The sequence below is a fragment of the Salvelinus sp. IW2-2015 genome, linkage group LG17 (genome assembly GCF_002910315.2).
Source record: "Salvelinus sp. IW2-2015 linkage group LG17, ASM291031v2, whole genome shotgun sequence".
NCBI lineage: Eukaryota > Metazoa > Chordata > Actinopteri > Salmoniformes > Salmonidae > Salvelinus > Salvelinus sp. IW2-2015.
Genome location: NC_036857.1, coordinates 12,100,707 through 12,126,178, shown reverse-complemented (window position 1 = coordinate 12,126,178; position 25,472 = coordinate 12,100,707). Strand labels below are relative to the sequence as shown.

The following is a 25,472-nucleotide window of genomic DNA, read 5'->3' as shown; positions in this document are numbered from 1 at the left end:
GTGCCTTCTCTCCCATCCATAGTCCATTCTACATTTGGACTGTGCCATATCCACACCAGAGGGGAGAACAAAGGCCTCTACGCAGCCCAACAGCTCAGCGCCATCTCAGCAACAGAGCACAGCTTGTATACAGCACAATGTACTATCCCTATGGTCATGCCTGTGGATGGCAGCGGAATCTAGCCGCCATTTTGTAATTCGTGTTAGAGATCAAAGCTGAGTCCTAAAACAACGGTCAGGCTATATACACACACACACACACACACACACACACACACACGCACGCACGCACGCACGCACGCACGCACGCACGCACGCACGCACGCACGCACGCACGCACGCACGCACACGCACAGAACACAACCCCTGGTTTTGGTTCACGGTCAGTGCTATACACTACCCTAAAACCTAACCCTAACCTTAACAATAACCATCACCCTTGCCTAACCCTAACCTTAACCCTTACCTTAACCATTTTAAATTGCAACTTCAATGGGGTAGGGATGTCATAAGGACAGTGGATAGCACGGACCTTAGAACAACCCAACCACTAACATAAACCATTACCTTGACCTTAACCCCAAATCCTAATTCTGCTGTCCGGATGTAAAAAACATTGTCACAATACTAAGAGGTCCCCCAACATGAATGGTACAGGCTCAGAATCATGGTACAGGCTCATCAGAATCATGGTACAGGCTCAGAATCATTGTACAGGCTCATCAAAATCATGGTACAGGCTCCAAATCATTGTACAGGCTCCTCATATCCACGGTACAGGCTCAGAATCATTGTATAGGCTCCTCAGAATCATGGTACAGGCTCAAAATCATGGTACAGGCTCCTCAGAATCATTGTACAGGCTCATCAGAATCATGGTACAGGCTCAGAATTATTGTACAGGCTCATCAGAATCATGGTACAGGCTCAGAATCATGGTACAGGCCTCATAATCATGGTAGCAAGCTCTCAGAATCATGGTAAAGGCTCAGAATCATTGTACAGGCTCATGAAAATCATGGTACAGGTTCATCAGAATCATTGTACAGGCTCATCAGAATCATGGTACAGGCTCAGAATCATTGTACAGGTTCCTCAGAATCATGGTACAGGCTCTTCGGAATCATGGTACAGGCTCATAATCATGGTACAGGCTCCTCAGAATCATGGTAAAGGCTCAGAATCATTGTACAGGCTCATGAAAATCATGGTACAGGCTCAGAATCATTGTACAGGCTCATCAGAATCATGGTACAGGCTCAGAATCATTGTACAGGCTCATCAGAATCATGGTACAGGCTCAGAATCATGGCACAGGCTCAGAATCATGGTACAGGTTTAGAATCATGGTACAGGCTCAGAGTCATGGTACAGGTTTAGAATCATGGTACAGGCTCAGAATCATGGTACAGGCTCAGAATCGTTGTACAGGCTCCTCTGAATCATGGTACAGGCTCAGAATCGTTGTACAGGCTCCTCAGAATCATGGTACAGGCTCAGAATCATGGTACAGGCTCAGAATCATGGTACAGGTTTAGAATCATGGTACAGGCTCAGAATACGCGTATCCTTTTACACAATCTGATCGATAGGGGAGAAAAAGTATAGATCTGCTTAAAAATGTGCTAAACTGCAACAGCAACTCAACTGTATAAACCAACACAGCCTACTGGGTCTTGACTACGTGAGTCGTAGTTGTTTCCGTGGCAACTGCTGGACTGAACTGAACACAAACACTGAAGGAGACATGATTGCTTAGCAGTGGTGCTCCTTTTTTTTGTTATAGTCATTCTCAGAAGTGATGGTAAAATGATGATTCCTTTCTTATGTTGCTCATTGGTTCTTGCTTCTCTAGGGGGACTGTTGCAAAGATCCTAGAAAACGTTGCTGCTTCACAAGAAACAAAACAACAATGTTCATGAACAGCAAATACTGAATATCAAATTTGTGAACTGTATCAAGTGTGAACATGCAGACTGCAGAGACATTAGGCGTATTCTCACCTGCAAAAACCCTGTATGTCTGCGTTCACGTACACTGCATTCGAAGAGAATTCAGATCACGTGTGACAAAGCAAAAAACATTTTTTTAGAAAATATCACATTTACATACAGTTGAAGTCAGAAGTTTACATACACCTTAGCCAAATACATTTAAACTCCGTTTTTCACAATTCCTGACATTTAATCCCAGTAAAATTCCCTGTCTTAGGTCAGTTAGGATCACCACTTTATTTTAAGAATCTGAAATGTCAGAATAATAGTAGAGACAATGATTTATTTCAGCTTTTATTTCTTTCATCACATTCCCAGTGAGTAAGAAGTTTACATACACTCAATTAGTATTTGGTAGCATTGCCTTTAAATTGTTTAACTTGGGTCAAACGTTTTGTGTAGCCTTCCACAGGCTTCCCACAATAAGTTGGGTGAATTTTGGCCCATTCCTCCTAACAGAGCTGGTGTAACTCAGTCAGGTTTGTAGGCTTCCTTGCTCGCACACGCTTTTTCAGTTCTGACCACAAATGTTCTATAGCATTGAGGTCAGGGCTTTGTGATGGCCACTCCAATACCTTCACTTTGTTGTCCTTAAGCCATTTTGCCACAACTTTGGAAGTATGCTTGGGGTCATTGTCCATTTGGAAGACCCATTTGCAACCAAGCTTTAACTTCCTGACTGATGTCTTGAGATGTTGCTTCAAAATATCCACATAGCACCCCCACAACATGATGCTGCCACCCCCCGTACTTCACAGTTGGGATGGTGTTCTTCGGCTTGCAAGTCTCCCCCTTTTTCCTCCAAACATAATGATGGTCATTATGGCCAAACAGTTCTATTTTTGTTTCATCAGACCAGAGGACATTTCTCCAAAAAGTACAAATCTTTGTCCCATGTGGCCAGTTTTGGAGCCAGTTGGCTTCTTCCTTGCTGAGCGGCCTTTTCAGTTATGTCGATATAAGACTCGTTTTACTGTGGGATATAGATACTTGTTTGTAGCTGTTTTCCTCGCAGCATCTTCAACAAGGTCTTTGCTGTTGTTCTTGGATTGTTTTGGGCCTGTTTTGCACCAAAAGTACGTTCTTCTAGAGACGAATGCGTCTCATTCTGAGCGGTATGAACAGCTGCGTGGTCCCATAGTGTTTTATACTTGCGTACTATTGTTTTGTAGCAGATGAACGCGGTAACCTTCAGGCATTGGAAATTGCTCCCAAGAGAACCAGACTTGTGAGTCTACAATAATTTCGAAGTGTATGGCTGATTTTATTTAGATTTTCCCATTTGTTCAAGCCAAAGCACTGGAGTTTGAAGGTAGACCTTTGAAAAATACATCCACAGTACACCTCCAATTGACTCAAATGTTGTCAATTAGCCTATAGCATGAATTCTCTAAAGCCAGGACATCATTTTCTGGAATTTTCCAACTGTATTAAAAGGCACAGTCAAATAGTGTATGTAAATCTTCTGAGCCTACTGGAATGTATACAGTGAATTATAATGAAATAATCTGTCTGTAAACAATTGTTGGACAAAATGAACTTGTGTCAATGCAACAAAGTAGATGTTTCTAAACCGACTTGCCAAAACTATAGTTTGTTAACAAGAAATTTGTGGAGTGGTTGAAAAACGAGTTTTAATGACTCTAACCTAAGTGTATGTAAACATCCGACTTCAACTGTAAGTATTAAAACCCTTTACTCAGTACTTTGTTGAACCACCTTTGGCAACGATTACAGCCTTGAGTCTTCTTGGGTATGACGCTACAAACTTAGCACACCTGTATTTGGGCAATTTCTCCCATTCTTCTCTGCAGATCATCTCAAGCTCTGTCAGGATGGATGGGGAGCGTCGCTGCACAGCTATTTTAAGGTCTCTCCAGAGATGTTCGATCGGGTTCAAGTCCAGGCTCTGGCTGGGCCAATCATGGACATTCAGAGACTTGTCCCGAAGCCACTCCGGCGTTGTCTTGGCTGTGTGCGTAGGGTCGTTGTCCTGTTGGAAGGTGAACCTTCGCCCCACTCTGAGGTCCTGAAGGTGCCTTATGGCAAACTTAAAGCGGGCTGTCATGTGCCTTTTACTGAGGAGGTACTACAGTCTGGCCACTCTACTATAAAGGGCTGATTGGTAGAGTGCTGCAGAGATGGTTGTCCTTCTGGAATGTTCTCCCATCTCCACAGAGGAACACAAGAGATCTGTCACAGAGTGACCATCTGGTTCTTGATAACCTCCCTGACCAAGGCCCTTCTCCCTCAATTGCTCAGTTTGGCCTGGCGGCCAGCTCTAGGAAGTGTCTTGATGGTTCCAAACTTCTTCCATTGAAGAATGATGGAGACTACTGTGTTCTTGGGAACCTTCAATGCTGCAGACATTTTTTATACCCTTCCCCAGATCTGCACCTGAGCTCAATTTCAAGTCTCATAGCAAAGGTTCTTAATACTTATGTAAATAAGGTATTTCTGTGTGTAGTTTGTAAAAATTAGCATTTTTCTAAAAACCAAATTTGGAAAAAGTCAAAAATTCACTTTCCGAATGCACTGTATAGGTCAGTGTGTAATATCTCTTGTAGAATCCCCAAACACCCCTCAAAATTATTAACAACTGTCAGCTCAGATTCCTGTCCAGCCAAAATAAGGAATTAAAGAAGGAATTTTTTTACCATGTCATGAGAAGGAGACAAACAGGCCATTGAAACATATTGACTATCCCCTGACTCAGAGTCCCACAGCATGGCTCAATGTTCTGTCTGTCCGTTCGTCTGTCCGTCTAATGGGCTTTCAGGAACTCTGTGGTGGTTGGGGATCAAAGGGGATCAAAGATCTATCCCACAAATGCATTAGGTTGGGTGTCATGAAGTACCACGAAAAAAATGACCAGTGTGTGTGTGTGTGTGTGTGTGTGTGTGTGTGTGTGTGTGTGGTGTGTGTGTGTGTGTGTGTGTGTGTGTGTGTGTGTGTGTGTGTGTGTGTGTGTGTGTGTGTGTGTGTGTGTGTGTGTGCATTAAGCGCTAGTGAAGATATCTATGCAGTTACATATCGGTATATTATTTTGACGATATATTGTATCGTATTGACAATATCGCAGTATTATGTTTGCGCTAGCTGGCTGTACCTGCACCAAAACTCCAGTATTTTTCCTTCATTGCTTGTTCCCTCTTCTTTTTAAATTGGAAGCCTATTTTTTCCAGCACTTTTATTTCCACGGCTGATCAAAACAACTTTCCTCATGCTCTCTCTTCGTCACTCTACAGCAGACATATGGTGTAATATGTTCAGAACATGGAATCGAATAAAACCACAGTATCGAATCGCATACATATAGAATCGTGAGAATCATGAGAATCACAATACACATCTTTTTGGCACATAAGTATCATGATAATATCGTATCGTGAGGTCCTGGAAATTCCAGCCCTAATAAGTGTCACAGAAAAGATGACCAACGTTGTGTGTTGTGTTGTTGTGTGTGTGTGTGTGTGTGTGTGTGTGTGTTGTGTGTGTGTGTGTGTGTGTGTGGTGTGTGTGGTGGTGTGTGTGTGTGTGTGTGTGTGTGTGTGTGTGTGTGTGTGTTGTGTGTGTGTGTGTGTGTGTGTGTGTGTGTGTGTGTGCATATGAGTGTGTGGGTACGTGCGGCTGTTCTGCTAGCGTGCGCATGTGTGTGCTTGTGCATGAGGGAGAGTGCGTGTTAGTGTGTGCAACATGGTACACACACATGGCTGTGAGTGTAAGTATGTGTATACAGATAGGGATAGTTTTGAGTGGCTGCCTATGATGCAGACTCTGATAAGACTGTTCCATGTGAGCAACACAACGCTTAGCAGAAATGCTAAATACGCAGACCAACAAATAAGCTTGTACCACATAAGGGAACAAAAATGTCCTTAGTCATTTACAGTTCCATTTGGTGGTGTCTTCCTGTGTCGTCTTTGTCTCCACTGTTTCATTTGTTGTGTGTGGCCGGACACTGAGAAGATCCATGCCAACCTTCCAATGTTTAGATCGGAATTACACAATTATTATGACAATTTTTCTGTGAGATTTGTACACACACACATATATATACAGACAGTCACACACACACAGAGAGGACAATGTGGTGACCTTCACGTTCCTAAAGAAGAAGACAAAGTACAGCATTTCTCACAAAACCCTTTAATGGAGAGCCTGAGCCAACAGAAACCAGGTTGTGTGTGTGTGTGTGTGTGTGTGTGTGTGTGTGTGGTGTGGGTGGTGTTTTTTGTGTTGTTGTGTTGTGTGTGTGTGTGTGTGTGTGTGTGTGTGTGTGTGTGTGTGTGTGTGTGTGTGGTGTTGTGTGTGTGTGGTGTGTGTGGTGTGTTTGTGTGTGTGTGTGTGTGTGTGTGTGTGTGTGTGTGTGTGTGGTTAATTGATTCCAGCTGGGGAAAGAGAAGACATTGATGATTACAAAGAGAGAGCGAGGGAAAGAGAGAGAGCATTTTCTAATTGAGTGAGGCTTTCTTCCAAAATGTTTAATTTGGTTGTTTACAATAAAAAACTGAGAGAGTAGGAAGAAGTTTAGGTCTGTTTCGCTGGCTATGACACAAAAATACTCAAACATGAAAAACTGCCGTTTTAGGCTACACTACACACACAATACACTATAATGTCTATCCAAGTGGCATGTATTGAAATGTTATCCATAAGAAATATTTGGTTCTAAACGCAGGATCATTCTGGACAATTAGCCTTGAGGTTAGCAGCTATGATGCAGCTAAAGGTATTAGTCTGGCATAGTCTCTCCACCGAGCACATTTACCTGAACAACGGGTGTCTGATCTGGGTGTTAGATCTGCAATCCCCTTTGTTCTGCTAAAGGAAATACAAACAAACAAATGATAATGACGTGCATCTGAGGAGCCCTACAGTGTGAGCAGGATCTACAGTCTGTGAAGGGTTTGGCCTGGAGACTCCTTGAATTGCCCTTGACCTCCCAGCGAGCAGTGAAGCTATTCCAGGATTTTTCTAAAGCTTTGCAATTATTACAGTGTTTAAAGACTTTTAAGAGTTGCATTGGGATTGCAATTTCACACATGCATCATGCAAACACACATACAGTGTATACACATGTGCGCGCACACACAGCATCTACCCACCAAGGCCTTTCAGAGAACACAGCCTTCCATTATTGTAAATGGAAACAATATGTGTACAGTCCCCTCAACCCACACAGAAACACACACACACTCATATGCGCACACACACACACACAGTCACATACACACACACACACATTAAAAAGGCTACAGCGCTAGTGAGTGAAGAAGAGGTCTTATTTCCACACAGACCATGACAGATTAAAGGCCCAAACACATCCTGGTTCTAAATTTGTAATCCAGCCCAGGGAGACATGCTCTCAGCAGGGGGTTTGGATCAGTGACAGGTGGAGAGAGGCCAGCGATACATACAAGTGACAGGCAGACAACATACCCTGCATCCTAATTACACCACAATGTCATTACACTGTATGTGTTCGTTCATCATTATCTGTGGCTAACGATGCCAACAGAAACCCAGGGAGGTTAATGAGTTATCGGAGAAAGGGGAAATACTTGCACACAATCGTAAAGAAGTGATGGATGGCACTTTATTACTGTACAGCCCTGTACACACATGGATGATCACAGGGAGGATCTCACCATCGCTCAGCTCTGCTCATTCAATTTTACCACAGCAAGGAAAACACTGTGTGCATTGAGGGATATGCATGATGTGGGGGTCATTGAGAACACCTTTACATTATGCACATGCCCAGTACTCACCATATCGCACCATAGAGTTGTTACACAGATGTTGGTAGGCTACCATATTCTTCAGCAGTGATCTTTCCTACAGTGGCTTGATGAATAACATCAAGCATTGGCTTGATCAATAATAGACACTAGTCTAGAATAATAGACACTAGTCTAGTCATGAGTGACAGTCCAGTATAGTTCTGTCTCAATGAATGAAAAACAACACGTTGTAAACTATCTCTTATCTCTCTTTCACAGAAACCAAATGGGTTCCCTTTTCCTCTTCCTAAGTAACGTCCTTTGGTAAACAACTCTGTTTTTTACAAAATATGTGTGTAGAGTATATAGAGTGTATATTTACACTGTGTACAAAACATTAAGAACACCTTCCTAATATTTAGTGCCCTCCCCCCTCAATTCTTCGGGGCATGGACTCTACAAGGCGTCTAAAGTGTTCCACAGGGATGCTGGCCCATGTTGACTCCAATGCTTCCCACAGTTGTCAAGTTGGCTGGATGTCCTTTGGGTGGTGGACCATTCTTGATACACACGGGAAACTGTTGAGTGTGAAAAACCCAGCAGTGTTGCAATTCTTGACACAAACGATGTGCCTGGCACCTACCACCATACACCATTCAAAGGCTTTTAAATCTTTTGTCTTGCCCATTGACCCTCTGAATAGCACACATACACAATCTACCCCTTCATCTACACTGATTGAAATTGATTTAACAAGTTACATCAATAAGGGATCATAGATTTCACCTGGTCAGTCTGTGTCATGGAAAGAGCAATGTTTTGTACACTCAGTGTATAAAGCCTGTAATTCTGACATGAAGTCATTTCATGCACAATTACCTTGTGAAAATGTGAACCTGGACCAAGGCTGAGCACTCTCTCAGTGGGCAGTTATCAAATCCTGTTCCCTTCAATCAACATATAACGACTAATGTTCTACCATGAAGCCAAACATTCTCCTGTGTCGCCTTATTGTTTTTCCTGGAATGATCGCCACATTATTCCTATCCCATATTTCCTCCCAATGGTCATAAACTGTTACACAACGGTTACAGTAGTACAGAATGCACCTAGCCTCAGCCTCCATACAGAACCCCCCACCCTTGGAAAAAGTACAAAGTGTCTCTTGTGTGGGAGCACAGAGACCTGAGTGATACTGTTTTATATTATCATGGGCCATGGTATTCTCTTTCTGGCAAACACTCACACACACCTGCACGCGCCATGAGCATGTGCACATACACGAGTATTCATGTAAGCACGTGCAAACACATACACACACGCATGTACACACACAAACACTCACGCAGACACAAATACACACACAGCCGGCCGGTCGAGGCGGTTAATTTAGCCCACTGACCTTCAGCTAGCCCCTGGGTCCTTGGCATGACGCACAAACAACCTACAGTAGGCCACACACACATACACACACACGTACATACACAAACACACAGATACACACTCCCACACACACACACCTGCACCCACACACACACTCACTGCCTCAACACACTGACAAACACACTATTACAAAACATTCAGAAATATAGTGACAACACAGTGACAAACACTGTTCCATCCAGTGACCACAACGTCTTTACATTTTTCTGAATTAAAATAAAATCTTTAAAAAAAATAAAAAATCTTCTTCTTTCTGATCTACATAACCTACTCAAAGTGAACGGAAATTCAAGTAACACTTTCAAGTATTGTGGTAGCAGCATCTTGTTATTTGTATGCTTGTCAACAGCAGGAGCAAAGACTATGTAAAAAGTGAGAGGATAAACCTCCTCAGTCTTCTGAAAGCCTAACCCGGGGATAGAGTTTTATTTTACAGTGGGACAATAACACCAATTTGAAAGTCAAATACACCAGAATGACTTTCCAAGAGGTGTTGAGTGTTCCTGAATGGTCCACTCTCAGTCATGACTTAAATCTGCTTGAAATCAGGGACAAGGTTTGAATATTGTTGTACAGCAATGATTACCAACCAAATGTACTGAGCTTGAGCAATTTTGACAAAAACAATGGATATATGTTGCCCGAAGAGTTGTGCAAGGTTGGTTAAACCTTATTCAAAATTATTCACAGCTATAATGGTTTCCAAAGGTGCTTCCACCAAGTATTAACTCTGGTGTGTGAAGACAGACACACAATCAATACAACTTAATTTTTATGTATTTTTATTAATTCTGAACATTCTCTCTAATTTGTATTTTACTTTGAAAATGTGGAGTAGGTTGTGTAGATCGGTAGGAACTCCCTCAATTTAATATTTTTGGGGATTGAATTTTAAGGCATCAAAATGTGAAGACTGTGCAAGGGGTGTGTAGACTTTCCCTAGGGACTGCATATGCTGCCAAATCCACAAACATGCCCCTGAAAACAATGTCTTGTCAGACTTGAACCACATGGTTGGCTGCACTGATACAACAATAATATTGTAGGTCCAAGAGCAAGGCCCAGATACCACAAAGTCTCAGCTTGCAAAGACACACTCACTGCAGCCATAGAAACATTTAAACAAATGAATACAACACACTGCAGGCCAAGAAGCACATCCAACCCCAAAAAAGTGGGCTAGTAAGCTACTGCCTATATGGGTCATCACCCAAATGTCTCGTCAACCGTGAGTGGAATGTAGGTCTACACTCAAGCCAAAGCAGAAAACTCAGTTAATTAACATAGCCGGACAACCAAAGGAATAGTGAAGGTCACAAATGATTTAGATAGTCGTGTCTGTGTTTGTTCATTGTCATGCCAAAGACGTCGCTTGACAACAATATAAGAGTTCCCTTCAGTTGTGTACACTATGGCACCCACATAATAGAACATATACTATATCTTTATGATAGACAGGAGCAGGCTGAGTTCCTACCTGTTTCCAGAGGAACACGTCTTCCTGGTTGAACTGCCAGGTGGTGACCAGGTGAATGGTGGAGAGCACACCTCCGCTCAGCACGGCTGCTCTCATCCTGACAGGCAGAAGCGTGTAGATGATGTAGATGAAGAAGACAGACCACCAGATGCCCTCAGATGCGCTGCGAGGCGCCACCATCAGCACCCCGAACACCTGCACCAGCAACAGCACCCCGATGACCAGGTAGCTCACCATCCACATGTAGTCCTGGTGGAAGCCGTTCCGGTTACACACAACCATGAGAGCCATGAACAAGGCCATGGCCACAGAGAGGGCCGAGGAGTAGGCCACGTCCGGGGTTGCGTGGACACAATGGAAGGTAAGCATCACGCCGCACACAATCACCAGCACCCCCATCAGCATGGTGAGGGAGCTCTGGTTGAGTCTGAAGAAGTAGCGCTGGTACAGACGCTCCAGTTTATGAGACTGGAACTTTTTGGACTGGAACACTTGCATCACCCGCAGCCAGCAGTCCGCCACCGTCACCTCACCTTCCCCATTGGGACCCTCATCCCCCCCCTTCCCACCACCCCCACTACACCCCACCTTCCTCCCTTTCAGGTCCCCATCCTCAAAGCCCAGGTCGACAGATTTGAGCCCCACCCCTTCCCCGGCGGCGCCGCCCCGTTTGCCGTAGTGGTCCTCTTGCCAGATGCAGCGCACACCGAAGTTGCCCCCCCCGCCCACCGCCCCGGCCCCCCCTCCACAGTGGTGGGGGTTGAGGGGGGCTCCAGAGGGGGGCTCCATGGCGTCCGGATCCCGCAGGCAGCTCATGTAACGCGGGTTGCAAAGGGATGAGCCTCCCTTCTGCTTGGACTTCTTGCCATTGCGCTCCCCCCACGAGGTCTTTCGGTCATCCACTCTGGCCACTAGGAAGCCACTAAACCAGGACATTCTGTGTAGGAGGAAAGGGGGAAAAGCACAGCGTAGGGGGTCGGGGGCAGTTCAAGTTTCAATAAACTTGGAAACATTCATAGATCCACCAACTTAAATTAGACATGCAACATAGTCTTTCTGAAAATGATTTAAGAAAAAAAAAGAACAACCTTCACATGTATTTCCTTAACCTCATGTCCAAAATAAAAACGGTTCACCTGTTATTCTAAGGTCACCTGTATGACTGTGGACATTACCTGTGTGGGTTCTGGTACATATCCCAGCCCTATCCTCTCCAGCCCTTCCACTCATTTATCCCAGCAGGCAGAGGTTTGAAGAAGTGAGGGGTTTCAGACGCAGTTCTGCAGGGGTGTGGGTAGGTGGGTGAACGTGACCGGGGAAGGTCCAGAGGCGTGTCAAACCAGCGTTTCGGATCGAGCAGGTGATGTGAAAGGCGGGGTTTAGGGAATCACTCTGTGATCCGGCCTATCTCCAGGGCTTCTGAGTCTTGGAGGAGAGACACAAAACACAGACAAATACAGGTGAAATTAGAAGGGAATTAGAAATAAGAATTGTGTTAGCAAAAACCTCAGAAAACCACTTAACCATACATTTATGTCATGGGTCAGTGACAGCACCCAAAACAAAGTCATACATGAAAGTTGTACAATCATCATTCTAAGAATAGTCAGACAACAATACCATCATCATCACAAACAGAAGTGTCATGCCCATAGGGGGCACAGGGGCACATGCACCCTCAGATTTGTCCTGTAAAAAAATATAATATACTGTATATAAATAAAAGTCTTTCGTTTTTTGTTGTTGTTTCTCTGTAATACTACTAGCCACCTAGCATTTTATGAAGCTGGCTTTAGCTAGCCAAGATAGGTTCCCAATCTCCCAACCTCATAATTAGCTACCAAGAAGCCATTTCAGGCTATCAATCAAATTATAGTAGCTAGCTTGTTTAACTATGTTAGATGGCATACCTGCTGGCAAGGTAGGTAGACTTTAGATAAAGCAAGCAATTACTAAATGCACTGATTAAGACTCACATTCTTTTCAATCTTCTACCCAGATTTTTGCAGAGATGCAGAGAAAAATATTTAGTTTCTTTAAAAGAATAACCACTAGTCAGGAGGATACAGACAGCTCAAGAGGTCAAATCAAATCAAAATCAAATCAAACTTTATTTGTCACATGCGCCGAATACAACAAGTATAAATGCTTACTTACAAGCCCTTAACCAACAGTACAGTTCAAGAAGAGTTAAGAAAATATTTACCAAATAAACTAGAGTAAAAAATTATAAAAAGTAACACAATAAAATAACAATAACGAGGCTATATACAGGGGGTACCGATACCGATTCAATGTGCGGGGCTACTTGTTAGTCAAGGTAATTTGTACATGTAAGTACGGGTGAAGTGACTATGCATAGATGATAAACAGCAAATAGTAGCAGTGTCGGGGTGTCAATGTAAATAGTCCGGTGGCCATTTGATTAATTCAGCAGTCTTATGGCTTGATATGCAGAAAAATAAACATATTTTTGACAGAGTTAAAAATAATGATTATGGCTATAGATTATAGGAAAAAGCTGCTTCAGGTATTTGAAAAATGCTAAATTCTCCAACTTCTAAGAAAGGGCCTAGCCCCCCTCCAGATCATCCCCCAGCCATCCTCACATACTTTTTGCCCCCTCAAATGTTTTTGTGTGTATGACGCCCCTTATCAGAAATTAAACATTTGTCAATAGTTTAGGCTATTCTTTCCTTGGTGGCTTAACTCATTAAATATGTAAAGAGGAAGGTGTGATAACAGGTGGTGGGTGTCAGAGCCTGTCATCACTGGAAGGAAACACGGATGACATGAAAATTATCACTGACTCATTCGCTCACTGATGAAGACAAGATCACTGGAAAATAATCAGATTGGGCAACCATCATGGACATGATGCCTGTATCACTACCCTCCTCCATCTGCCTCCAAATACAGATTAAGGGTCAGTTTGACTCTACCTCATGGTGTTAGAGTTGGGCATTGGGGAAGGAAAAGCTGGACCTAGATCTGTGGTTTAGTGGCAACTTTGATTCCAAGCAGCTAACACACCTCCATCAATGCAAATGACCCTTCAAATGTACATTTCCTGAATCAATTAGACAAAGGAGAGATTTCTCCTAATTTCTGTAAATTAAGGTAGGCTATATTTGGGCACAAGCGCAACAAATCTTGTCACTTACAGTGGGGAGAACAAGTATTTGATACACTGCCGATTTTGCAGGTTTTCCTACTTACAAAGCATGTAGAGGTCTGTAATTTTTATCATAGGTACACTTCAACTGTGAGAGACGGAATCTAAAACAAAAATCCAGAAAATCACATTGTATGATTTTTAAGTAATTAATTTGCATTTTATTGCATGACATAAGTATTTGATCACCTACCAACCAGTAAGAATTCCGGCTCTCACAGACCTGTTAGTTTTTCTTTAAGAAGCCCTCCTGTTCTCCACTCATTACCTGTATTAACTGCACCTGTTTGAACTCGTTACCTGTATAAAAGACACCTGTCCACACACTCAATCAAACAGACTCCAACCTCTCCACAATGGCCAAGACCAGAGAGCTGTGTAAGGACATCAGGGTTAAATTGTAGACCTGCACAAGGCTGGGATGGGCTACAGGACAATAGGCAAGCAGCTTGGGGAGAAGGCAACAACTGTTGGCGCAATTATTAGAAAATGGAAGAAGTTGAAGATGACGGTCAATCACCCTCGGTCTGGGGCTCCATGCAAGATCTCACCTCGTGGGGCATCAATGATCATGAGGAAGGTGAGGGATCAGCCCAGAACTACCCGGCAGGACCTGGTCAATGACCTGAAGAGAGCTGGGACCACAGTCTCAAAGAAAACCATTAGTAACACACTACGCCGTCACAGATTAAAATCCTGCAGCGCACGCAAGGTCCCCCTGCTCAAGCCAGCGCATGTCCAGGCCTGTCTGAAGTTTGCCAATGACCATCTGGATGATCCAGAGGAGGAATGGGAGAAGGTCATGTGGTCTGATGAGACAAAAATAGAGCCTTTTGGTCTAAAATCCACTCGCCGTGTTTGGAGGAAGAAGAAGGATGAGGACAACCAAGAACACCATCCCAACCGTGAAGCATGGAGGTGGAAACATCATTATTTGGGGATGCTTTTCTGCAAAGGGGACAGGGCGACTTCACCGTATTGAGGGGAGGATGGATGGGGCCATGTATCGCGAGATCTTGGCCAACAACCTCCTTCCCTCAGTAAGAGCATTGAAGATGGGTCGTGGCTGRGTCTTCCAGCATGACAACRACCCGAAACACACAGCCAGGGCAACTAAGGAGTGGCTCCGTAAGAAGCATCTCAAGGTCCTGGAGTGGCCTAGCCAGTCTCCAGACCTGAACCCAATAGAAAATCTTTGGAGGGAGCTGAAAGTCCGTATTGCCCAGCGACAGCCCCGAAACCTGAAGGATCTAGAGAAGGTCTGTATGGAGGAGTGGGCCAAAATCCCTGCTGCAGTGTGTGCAAACCTGGTCAARAACTACAGGAAACGTATGATCTCTGTAATTGCAAACAAAGGTTTCTGTACCAAATATTAAGGTCTGCTTTTCTGATGTATCAAATACTTATGTCATGCAATAAAATGCAAATTAATTACTTAAAAATCATACAATGTGATTTTCTGGATTTTTGTTTTAGATTCCGTCTCTCACAGTTGAAGTGTACCTATGATAAAAATTACAGACCTCCACATGCTTTGTAAGTAGGAAAACCTGCAAAATCGGCAGTGTATCAAATACTTGTTCTCCCCACTGTATATAAGTTGTACACTGAAAGAAATTCCACATTTTAGGCTTTTATAATGTATTCAAGATCTCGTGCATTATTTTACCAATGACTACTGGAACTGATTTATCATTTGTGCAGAGCTATAGGTTACCCATACATGATAATAATAAGACTAGTGCAACATATTCTATAGTCTATAGTAGCTTAGGCATATTTAAATGCTCATGAATGACATAATTATTTATTATTATATGGTGAAATACAATTATTACTATATGTCTAGACATATAGTAATAATTATATATTTTATTTAACCTTTATTTAACTAGGAAAGTCAGTTAAGAACAAATTCTTATTTACAATAACGGCCTACCCCTGCCAAACCCTAACCCGGACGACACTGGGCCAATTGTGCACCGCCCTATGGGACTCCCAATCACGGCTGGTTGTGATACAGCCTGGAATCGAACCAGGGTCTGTAGTGACGCCTCTAGCACTAAGATGCAGTGCCTTAGACCGCTGCGCCACTCGGGAGCCCAATGTATAACCATATAATAACTATAATAACTAAGAAAACATTGCCTTGTCATAAAAATCTAAAGAATAGGTATAATGATCACCATCACGACATTACAGTATCAAAGCTGATGCAGCCTCATAAATCCCAGTATTCCCTAAACTTCTAGGCTCATCAACTGAGCGTACCAGGGACAGGCCTCAAAACGACCTGAGCTCTTGAATGTGCAGAACGGCTTATTAAATCAACGCAACGCTGATGTGCTGTCGCCTCTCGTTCCATTTTTTTTTCATTGGGAACACGAGAAGCCGCTCATGTCGGTAGGCATGTTGTGTTGTTGAAGCAAAAAATAGATTTTCCTCGCTATGGCTATCGTATGCCTTCTCTGGCACGTATCCGTCCAGGCTGCTGGTCGTGGCTTCTGGTTGATCAAGAGAGGTTCAAGGAGAATAGCCTTCAGTCAAAGTGGAAGCTACACCCCTCCGGCTCCGAACAGTCCCTTCTCTCCCGTGCACAAGGTCGACCAGTGTGGTGGTCCTATTACAAATGTCGGGATGTTGCCAATCGTTACGGCGTTCAACAGCTACAATTATCTCTTGGTTTGTATGACTGTGGCTGTAGACATCCTGCCTGAATCCTTTCCTTCCTACCTCGCTATCGCTTGTAGAATAGAATGCTGGGGACTATTCCTCCGGGACGTTTGCACGACATTTCGACCGGACAGCAGCATGCTGGCGTTACATAATGCAAACAGTGTGTGCATACCCAGCTAGCACATTTGGTTCTTTGGAAGTTGTGGGAACGTACGTTTTTGGTTCCCCATTGGTTCTGTGAACGAAGCCATCCGTTTCCTGACAGGTAAAACTGAACATTTTGCCTGTTCTGGGAATGTTAATTTGTAGGTTGCAGTGAGGTTCTAAGAACGTTTTACTATGGTTCCTGTAAATTTTTTCTGGGATTTTTATTAACGTTCTGAGAACGGAAATTCTAGGTTATTTGAAGGTAATTAAATAACGTTCTGAGAACATGTTTCAATAAAGCTTTTTTATAATACTGCTAGTTTAGTTTGGGTTAACTGTTTTGAACTCCAAGCCCAGATAGGACACACAGGAATTTATTTGCTTAGGCATTAATCATGCAAACACATTTAATTATTATTATTTTATTTTTTTACCCTTTTTCTCACCAATTGGTAGTTACAGTCTTGTCCCATCGCTGCAACTCCCGTATAGAAGGGAAAGGCGAAAGTCGAGAGCCGTGCATCATTCAAAACACGACCCCACCAAGCCGCACTTCTTCTTGACACAATGCCTGCTTAACCCGGACTAGGGTTGCACATTTTGGGGAATATTCAGAGGTGGGAATTAACGGGAATATATGGAAATTAACGAGAATATATGGGAATTAATGGAAATATGCTAATTAATATTAATACCATTTAAATGTAGATGTTTTTTGCATTGGATATATTTACCATATCATATGGAGACAGAAACATAAAGATTTTACCTTATCATAAGTAGACATAATTGCAAATGATTAATTCCTTCCAATATACATTTTTTAAAACTATTTATTTACGGATTGAACTTTAATTAAATGAGTTGACTCTTCACATGGGATGATTTCACTAAACAACAAAAGAAAGGGAATATTGAATGATCCCCAATGATCCATCGCATCTCCCAAAAACATTTTCAACATACATCTGTAAAATGATAGTCTAGAAACTAAAGCTTTGGTTGTCTTCCTCTCAGGCTTCCATGTCTTCTCCCTGGACCTCCTCAAAGTCCACCTCTTGAACATCAGACTTTGAGGCCTCATCTTCACTGTCACTTTCCAATCTTGTTGAGAATGGCTCGTTGTCAGGCTCAAAAAGCCTCAAATTTGCCCAGATGGCCACCAATTTTTCAACCCTTGTATTGGTCAGCCTGTTGTGTGCTTTGGTATGTGTGTGTTCCCAAACAAGGACCAGTTGTGCTCTGAGGTGGCTGATGTTGGTGGGATTTGGAGGATAATCCACAAAGCCCCTTCCACCAGGTGGCTGATGAGATACAGTATGTTGGCATGACTGCCATATTGCATCTCCATCCCAAAACCATTGCTTGGAAGTGTACTCGCCAGACTGCCAAGAACCCTGCCCTCATCCAGGCCAAGGTGACGAGACACAGTAGTGATGACACCGTAGGCATTGTTGATCTCTGCACAAGACAGGATGCTCTTGCCAGCATACTTGGGGTCCAACAGAAGTCTTCACTCTTTTTGATGTATTTCAGAACTGCAGTTTCCTCTGCTTGGAGCAACAGTGAAGTGGGCAGGGCAGTAAGGATTTCTTCTCTTACATCTGCAAGCGGAGTCTGAACATCAGACAGGATGGCATTGTCTTCCTCAATCCGTGCAATGACTACTGCTATAGGTTTCATGAGTTTCAGGCTGCTTACCAGTCTCTCCCAAAATATATCATCCAGGAGGATCCTCTTGATGGGGCTGTCCATATCGGCAGACTGTGATATGGCCATTTCTTGGAGAGACTCCTTCCCCTCCAGGAGACTGTTAAACATGATGACAACACCACCCCAACGGGTGTTGCTGGGCAGCTTCAATGTGGTGCTCTTATTCTTCTCACTTTGCTTGGTGAGGTAGATTGCTGCTATAACTTGATGACCCTTCACATACCTAACCATTTCCTTGGCTCTCTTGTAGAGTGTATCCATTGTTTTCAGTGCCATGATGTCCTTGAGGAGCAGATTCAATGCATGAGCAGCACAGCCAAAGGGTGTGATGTGAGGGTAGGACTCCTCCACTTTAGACCAAGCAGCCTTCATGTTCGCAGCATTGTCTGTCACCGGTGCAAATACCTTCTGTGGTCCAAGGTCATTGATGACTGCCTTCACCTCATCTCCAATGTAGAAACCGGTGTGTCTGTAGTCCCTTGTGTCTATGCTCTTGTAGAATACTGGTTGAGGGGTGGAGATGATGTAGTTAATTCTTCCGTGCCCACAAACATTTGACCACCCATCAGAGATGATTGCAATACAGTCTGCTTTCTCTATGATTTGCTTGACCTTCACTTGAACTCTGTTGAACTCTGCATCCAGCAAATGAGTAGATAAAGCATGTCTGGTTGGAGGGRTGTATGCTGGGCGAAGAACATTCAGAAATCTCTTCCAATACACATTACCTGTGAGCATCAGAGGTGAACCAGTTGCATACACAGCTCGAGCAAGACATTCATCAGCATTTCTCTGACTACGTTCCTCCATTGAGTCAAAAAAACTTCTGATTCCAGGAGGACCATGAGCTGTTGCTATCGATAAGGTGTCTGATTCATCATTTTCATATCGAATAGAAGTAGAGGGACTTGTGTCAGAGGTTGCTTGTTGTGAGCACTGAAGGCACTTCATGCACTTGGCCAGATGATTCTGCATCTTTGTTGCATTCTTCACATATGATTTGGCACAGTATTTGCAAATGTACACAGCTTTTCCTTCTACATTAGCTGAAGTGAAATGTCTCCACACATCAGATAGTGCCAGTGGCATTTTCCTGTAAAGATTAGGGGGAAAAATTGTAAAAAAATCCCTAATACAATTCCATGTAGAGATAAATAGTTAAGCAGTTAGATTAAACAACTCCTTTGTAGAATACATGTTAAAAAATGAAACATGTATGGAAACAGATGAATTAACACTCCTCAGTTAGCAGGCTCAAGCAAGCTAAAACACACATAGTAGCAAAAACTAGCTAGCAGAAATTGTTAACAAGTTAGAAATGATTTAAGCACACTTTGCTGTAGGCTACTATTTACTAGTTAATCAAAAATAATGTTTGTCATTTAACATATACAGTTGAAGTCGGAAGTTTACATACACTTAGGTTGGAGTCATTAAAACTCGTTTTTCAACCACTCCACAAATTTCTTGTTAACAAACTATAGTTTTGGCAAGTCGGTTAGGACATCTTGTTTGTGCATGACAGAAGTAATTTTTCCAACAATTGTTTACAGATTATTTCACTTATAATTCACTGTATCACAATTTCAGTGGGTCAGAAGGTTACATACACTAAGTTGACTGCGTCTTTAAACAGCTTGGATAATTCCAGAAAATTATGTCATGGCTTTAGAAGCTTCTGATAGGCTAATTGACATAATTTGAGTCAATTGGAGGTGTACCTGTGGATGTATTTCAAGGCCTACCTTCAAACTCAGTGCCTCTTTGCTTGACATCATGGGAAAATCAAAAGAAATCAGCCAAGACCTCAGAAAAATTGTAGACCTCCACAAGTCTGGTTCATCCTTGGCAGCAATTTCCAAACGCCTGAAGGTACCACGTTCATCTGTACAAACAATAGCACGCAAGTGTAAACACCAAGGGACCACGCAGCCGTCATACTGCTCAGGAAGGAGACACGTTCTGTCTCCTAGAGATGAACGTACTTTGGTGCGAAAAGTGCACATCAATCCCAGAACAACAGCAAAGGACCTTGTGAAGATGCTGGAGGAAACMGGTACAAAAGTATCTATATCCACAGTAAAACGAGTCCTACATTGACATAACCTGAATGGCCGCTCAGCAAGGAAGAAGCCACTTCTCCAAAACCGCCATAAAAAAGCCAGACTACGGTTTGCAACTGCACATGTGGACAAAGACCGTACTTTTTGGAGAAATGTCCTCTGGTCTGATGAAACAAAAATAGAACTGTTTGGCCATAATGACCATCATTACGTTTGGAGGAAAAGGGGGGGCTTGCAAGCCGAAGAACATCATCCCAACCGTGAAGCACGGGGGTGGCAGCATCATGTTATGGTGGTGCTTTGCTGCAGGAGGCTCTGGTGCACTTCATGAGGCAGGAAAATTATGTGGATATATTGAAGCAACATCTCAAGACATCAGTCAGGAAGTTAAATCTTGGTCGCAAATGGGTCTTCCAAATGGACAATGACCCCAAGCATACCATCACAAAGCCCTGACCTCAATCCTATAGAACATTTGTGGGCAGAACTGAAAAAGCGTGTGCGAGCAAGGAAGCCTACAAACCTGACTCAATTACACCAGCTCTGTCAGGAGAAATGGGCCAAAATGTACCCAACCTATTATTGGAAGCTTGTGGAAGGCTACCCAAAATGTTTGACCCAAGTTAAACAATTTAAAGGCAATGCTATCAAATACTAATTGAGTGTATGTAAACTTCTGACCCACTGGGAATGTGATGAAAGAAATAAAAGCTGAAATAAATCATTCTCTCTACAATTATTCTGACATTTCACATTATTAAAATAAAGTGGTGATCCTAACTGGCCTAAAACAGGGAATTTTTACTGGGATTAAATGTCAGGAATTGTGAAAAACTGAGTTTAAATGTATTTGGCTAAGGTGTATGTAAATTTCCAACTTCAACTGCATTCACCCCACCCAGTATTGTAATCAAAACTTACCAGAAAGCATGTAGTCCTTGGCTCATTGGCTCAGACAGTGTAATAATGTGGGCTCAATAGCATCTCATTAGTGTGCAAGATCTTGAGAATCAGCTGTACATGTGATGGAAGAATGCACTGTGCATGCAGAGGCTTGCAATTCCATTGAATTGGGGATAGTTTAACCAAAATATGCCACAAGACCTAGAATTGCCTTATGTGTATCCCACAAAAGAGGTTCACTGATATAAGCTAACTTTTTTGATGAATTTAAGCAAAAGTCCTCAAATTCCAGGGCTTAACTTGCCATGGAAGATTTCTGGAGAAATTATGGAAGTTTCACGGAAAGTTTTCAACCCTTTGTAACCCTAACCCGGACCAATGTGTCGGGGAAAGACGGTACACCTAGCGACCATGTCAGCGTGCATTCCGCTGGGACAATTGTGCGCCGCCTCGTGGGTCTAGCGGTCGCAGCTGGCTGCGACACAGCCTGGGATCGAACCAGGATCTGTAATGACACAGCTAGTGCCTTAGACCGCTGTGCCACTCGGGAGGCACCGGAACACATTTATTTTTTATTGTGGCACAACGTCAGTGAGATTTAAACCTATGATCTTCTGTTCTATATCCATGAAATTAGTGTACTCCACCACCTGGATGGAGCTAGCATGCCATGTTTTTTTTTACTTATGCAAAGCTATTCATTTTAGTCTATTCAAACATTTCAAAGGAAAAATAGTCATTAAGATCAGGTGTGGCCAAATAGTGGACGCGGCCAACACACCTGAACACCCTTAACAAGATAGATAATAGAGAGAGTTTTGTTGATGCTGAGAATGGAATGTATATGTTTTCAAATAACATTCTTAGTAGGGGTGTGCCGACATGGCCATACTCATATTTGTAATCGTATCCATAAATTGACAGTTGATAGTCGGATCGGATCAGTTGATACACGTGATCGTAATTTTTTTTAGGTGTTAATATGCCTAAATATATTTTGGCAAAATATCTCCCTGCACATTCTCACTACAAAAAATGATGCAGATTAGGAGCAGTGTGCGGAGGGGTGAGTGTGTCTGTGTGTGTCTGTGTACTCAACTTGCAGCGGACAGTCAGGTTTGCTGTCACTCAGTCAGAATGCACATTAGCGTTTCATCTTTTTTCCATACCATTGTTCCACTTGTTAGATATTATGCACATTGATAGCTTGATAGCAAACGTCCTCACTATGTGATTTATCATAGTAGCAGGCAGCAGCAATCTAAATGATCAGACTGAAAACATGCAAGGGAAAGCGATTGGATGAAATTATGAAGCGAGTGGCCGGAGAATTACAGCTTCACTCGATCCAATCAGAGCAGCAGGATCAACGTACAGCCTGCCCTTCTCTTTACAGACAGGCAAACTATCCAGTTGAGTTATTTCGACCACGCACATGACTGACTCAAAGACAGTTCAGTATGGTTTAGAAACTATGTGACTGACTGACATGAGAATGATGCTTGCTGGCACCCGAAAAATTTTAAAAATTCTGATCACGGATAGTAAATACTCGGATCATAATTGTATCCAGAAAATATCCCATATCCGTTACGATACCAATTTTGTCCGACTACTCAGCACACCCCTAATTCTTAGAACGTGACAACATTTTTCTTGTGGTTTTTATGGAAAGTTTTCTTAACATTCTCGGAACAATGTGAGAACATGACTTTAAATAGAACCATGAGGAAACCTGTAGGAAACATTTTGCTGAAGTACTGAAATTCCCCCAGAAGAACGTTGTTTCTTAACGTTCTCGTAACAATGTGAGATCATGACTTTAAATAGAACCATGAGGAAATCTGTAGGAAATGTTATGCTGAAATACTGAAATTCCCAGAGAAAACTTGTTTCTTAACATTCTCTGAACTATTTGAGAACATTCCCAATCTCAAACCAGTTGGAGAACGTTCTTAGAACCATGTTTGAACTTTTAGGAAACATTCTGTTAAATTAATGAAATGCCAAGAAAATATCTTTTTTTTTTGTCAAGTTCCTTAAATGTGCTTACAATGTTCCAAAGCCAAGCAACTATCCTGCACTATTACCAGAAAGTTGTGGGAATGTAGTATGCAAAATAACCATAGGATAACCACGCTCTCACCAAGCTCTAAGAAACATATGGTTCTCTGAACGTTATGTGCTAGCTGGGTAGAGACTGGCATCCGTTCGTAATTGTTAATAATCAGATCCTTATTTTAGTTTTTAGAGGACAGCTCCTATTTCTATTACCCTATAGTCTACTGTGTTGTGTGGGGAGCGCATCAAAGTAAAAACATATTTGATAATCGCATCATCAGACATATTGCCTGTTATAGGCTATTTATTATTGTAGCCTGGTGTAATTAATGTCAGCATAGGCATACGGTTTTATTAATGGAATATAGGCCTAACAAGAGTGTAGCCTAATAACATAGGCTAATGGTAAGAATGTATCCAAGGTCTACGAGAGGCTAACGTAACATTCCATGCGAAGGCCGTGGGGCTATCATCAGCCGCATTCACAGCTCACACACTCGTTACATAACTCTGTTCAGTGTAACCTATGTGACAACCATAGCGGAGATCACAGCTATGACCATTTTGATGCTGTGTTACGGTGTGCGGCAACTTGTAGTCTACAATGTTGCATGTCACACCCGCCCGCTAAGTAGCCTATGTGTCTTGTTATTCAACCAGCGAGGGGGAATACATTCTAGCATGGCTCAGGCCCTGACTAACAAACGCCACGAGTCAATAAACACACGACAGACATTACAAACGAGCGGTGGACTATTCCACATTCCAACGCATCACTTCGCCGTATTTACTTTTTGTAGGGCTGGCTCATCAGCAGTTTTTTTACTTCCCGTTATGATGACCTAGCCTATATTTAATTTAAAATAACTCATACATGGAAAAAAACAGACGCTTTGCGGTTGGAAATTCATTTTAGACGTGAAGATCCCTGCAGCTGCGACCTTTGAGATAGCAGCTATGACTGCAATGCCTAGATGGCAGCAGTAATTGTAGTGTGCTTCTCTAACCTGCAAACTAATTTATGTGAAACTCAAGGATATTAGAGCCTATAGCGTTAAATGCCTGTTTTTTTTATATCCGTGCTTATATAGGGCTAATTACATATTTGAGCCATAAGAAACACGGATCGATTACTGAAACACTATGATAAACACAGACTCAGGCGCACAACCCCTATAATAATATAATAACATTCCGCCGACTGCTTTGAATTACGCACTGATAGAATAGCAATAATGTCGTTTTCTCAAATTAGATGGGTGTAAAATAGAATACGGTTTGGCCTGCCCTAGATAGCATACGACTAAAGAAGCCTACATCAAACATGCACACTAGGACGGAACACACTGGAACGAGGAATAACTCACCATGATCATCCTTCTCGCTTCTTTCCGTCCAAACTAGCCCGCACGAGCCAAGCCAATACTGGGAAGGATAGGACGAATTGAAGTCCCCGGTACTGTTGACGGTTTGAATAGTCAGAGAGGGGGACCAGTGGTGACAAACAGACATAAACACACAATATCCTCCTGTCGTTTTCTCTCTCTCTCCACTCCCTTGCTTCTCCCCCTCTCTCCCCAGCTCCGACGCGCCACCGCTCACACGCTCCAATTCTGTCTCCCTCTCAGCATCTCTGCACTCCCTCTAGAGGTGCAACTCTGTATGAGACGCTGCTGAGAGGTATACCACAAAGCATGATCCATGAGTTTGCCAGATTTTCTCGTTAATTAAGAAAGCTAAACATAGATATGTGTTTTTGTTTGTTGAATCAACTAGACCACGTTTCCCCAACTGACAATTTCAACCGCGGGCGATTTTATTTGGCCCACCAAGTTTTCAGAGCAAAAAAAAATATTGTTCGAAAAAAAATCGTTATTGTTGGACATAACATACTTCAAAACCACCAGCATATCAGCTCCAAGTGATTTTAATTTAGGAAATCTGTTCCAAAGTATTCCCACACATAATAGAGAGACATATGTGATCATATACACATGTAAGCAAAGTTTGATATTATCATGTTTAAGTCAAATATTATATTTGTTAGGGCTTCTTGCGTCAATTTGCAGTGTCAAATTATTTGTCATTGTCTTC

General features: G+C 42.6%; 1 protein-coding gene across 3 annotated transcripts in view; it reads right to left on the bottom strand.

Moving 5' to 3' along the window:
* The window catches only part of LOC111976437 (adenylate cyclase type 6), a 57,605-nt gene extending 32,627 nt beyond the window's left edge, over positions 1 to 24,978 (bottom strand). The window contains exons 1-3 of one of the 3 annotated variants that reach the window (XM_070447863.1): positions 24,746 to 24,978; positions 11,816 to 12,065; positions 10,641 to 11,577 (exon numbers count right to left, since the gene is read on the bottom strand). In XM_070447863.1, the coding sequence (XP_070303964.1) occupies positions 10,641 to 11,577; positions 11,816 to 11,835 (957 nt within the window). In that variant the 5' untranslated portion in view covers positions 11,836 to 12,065; positions 24,746 to 24,978. The other 2 variants (XM_070447865.1, XM_070447864.1) reach the window with 2 other exon arrangements.
* Between the last annotated feature and the right edge of the window lie 494 nt (positions 24,979 to 25,472).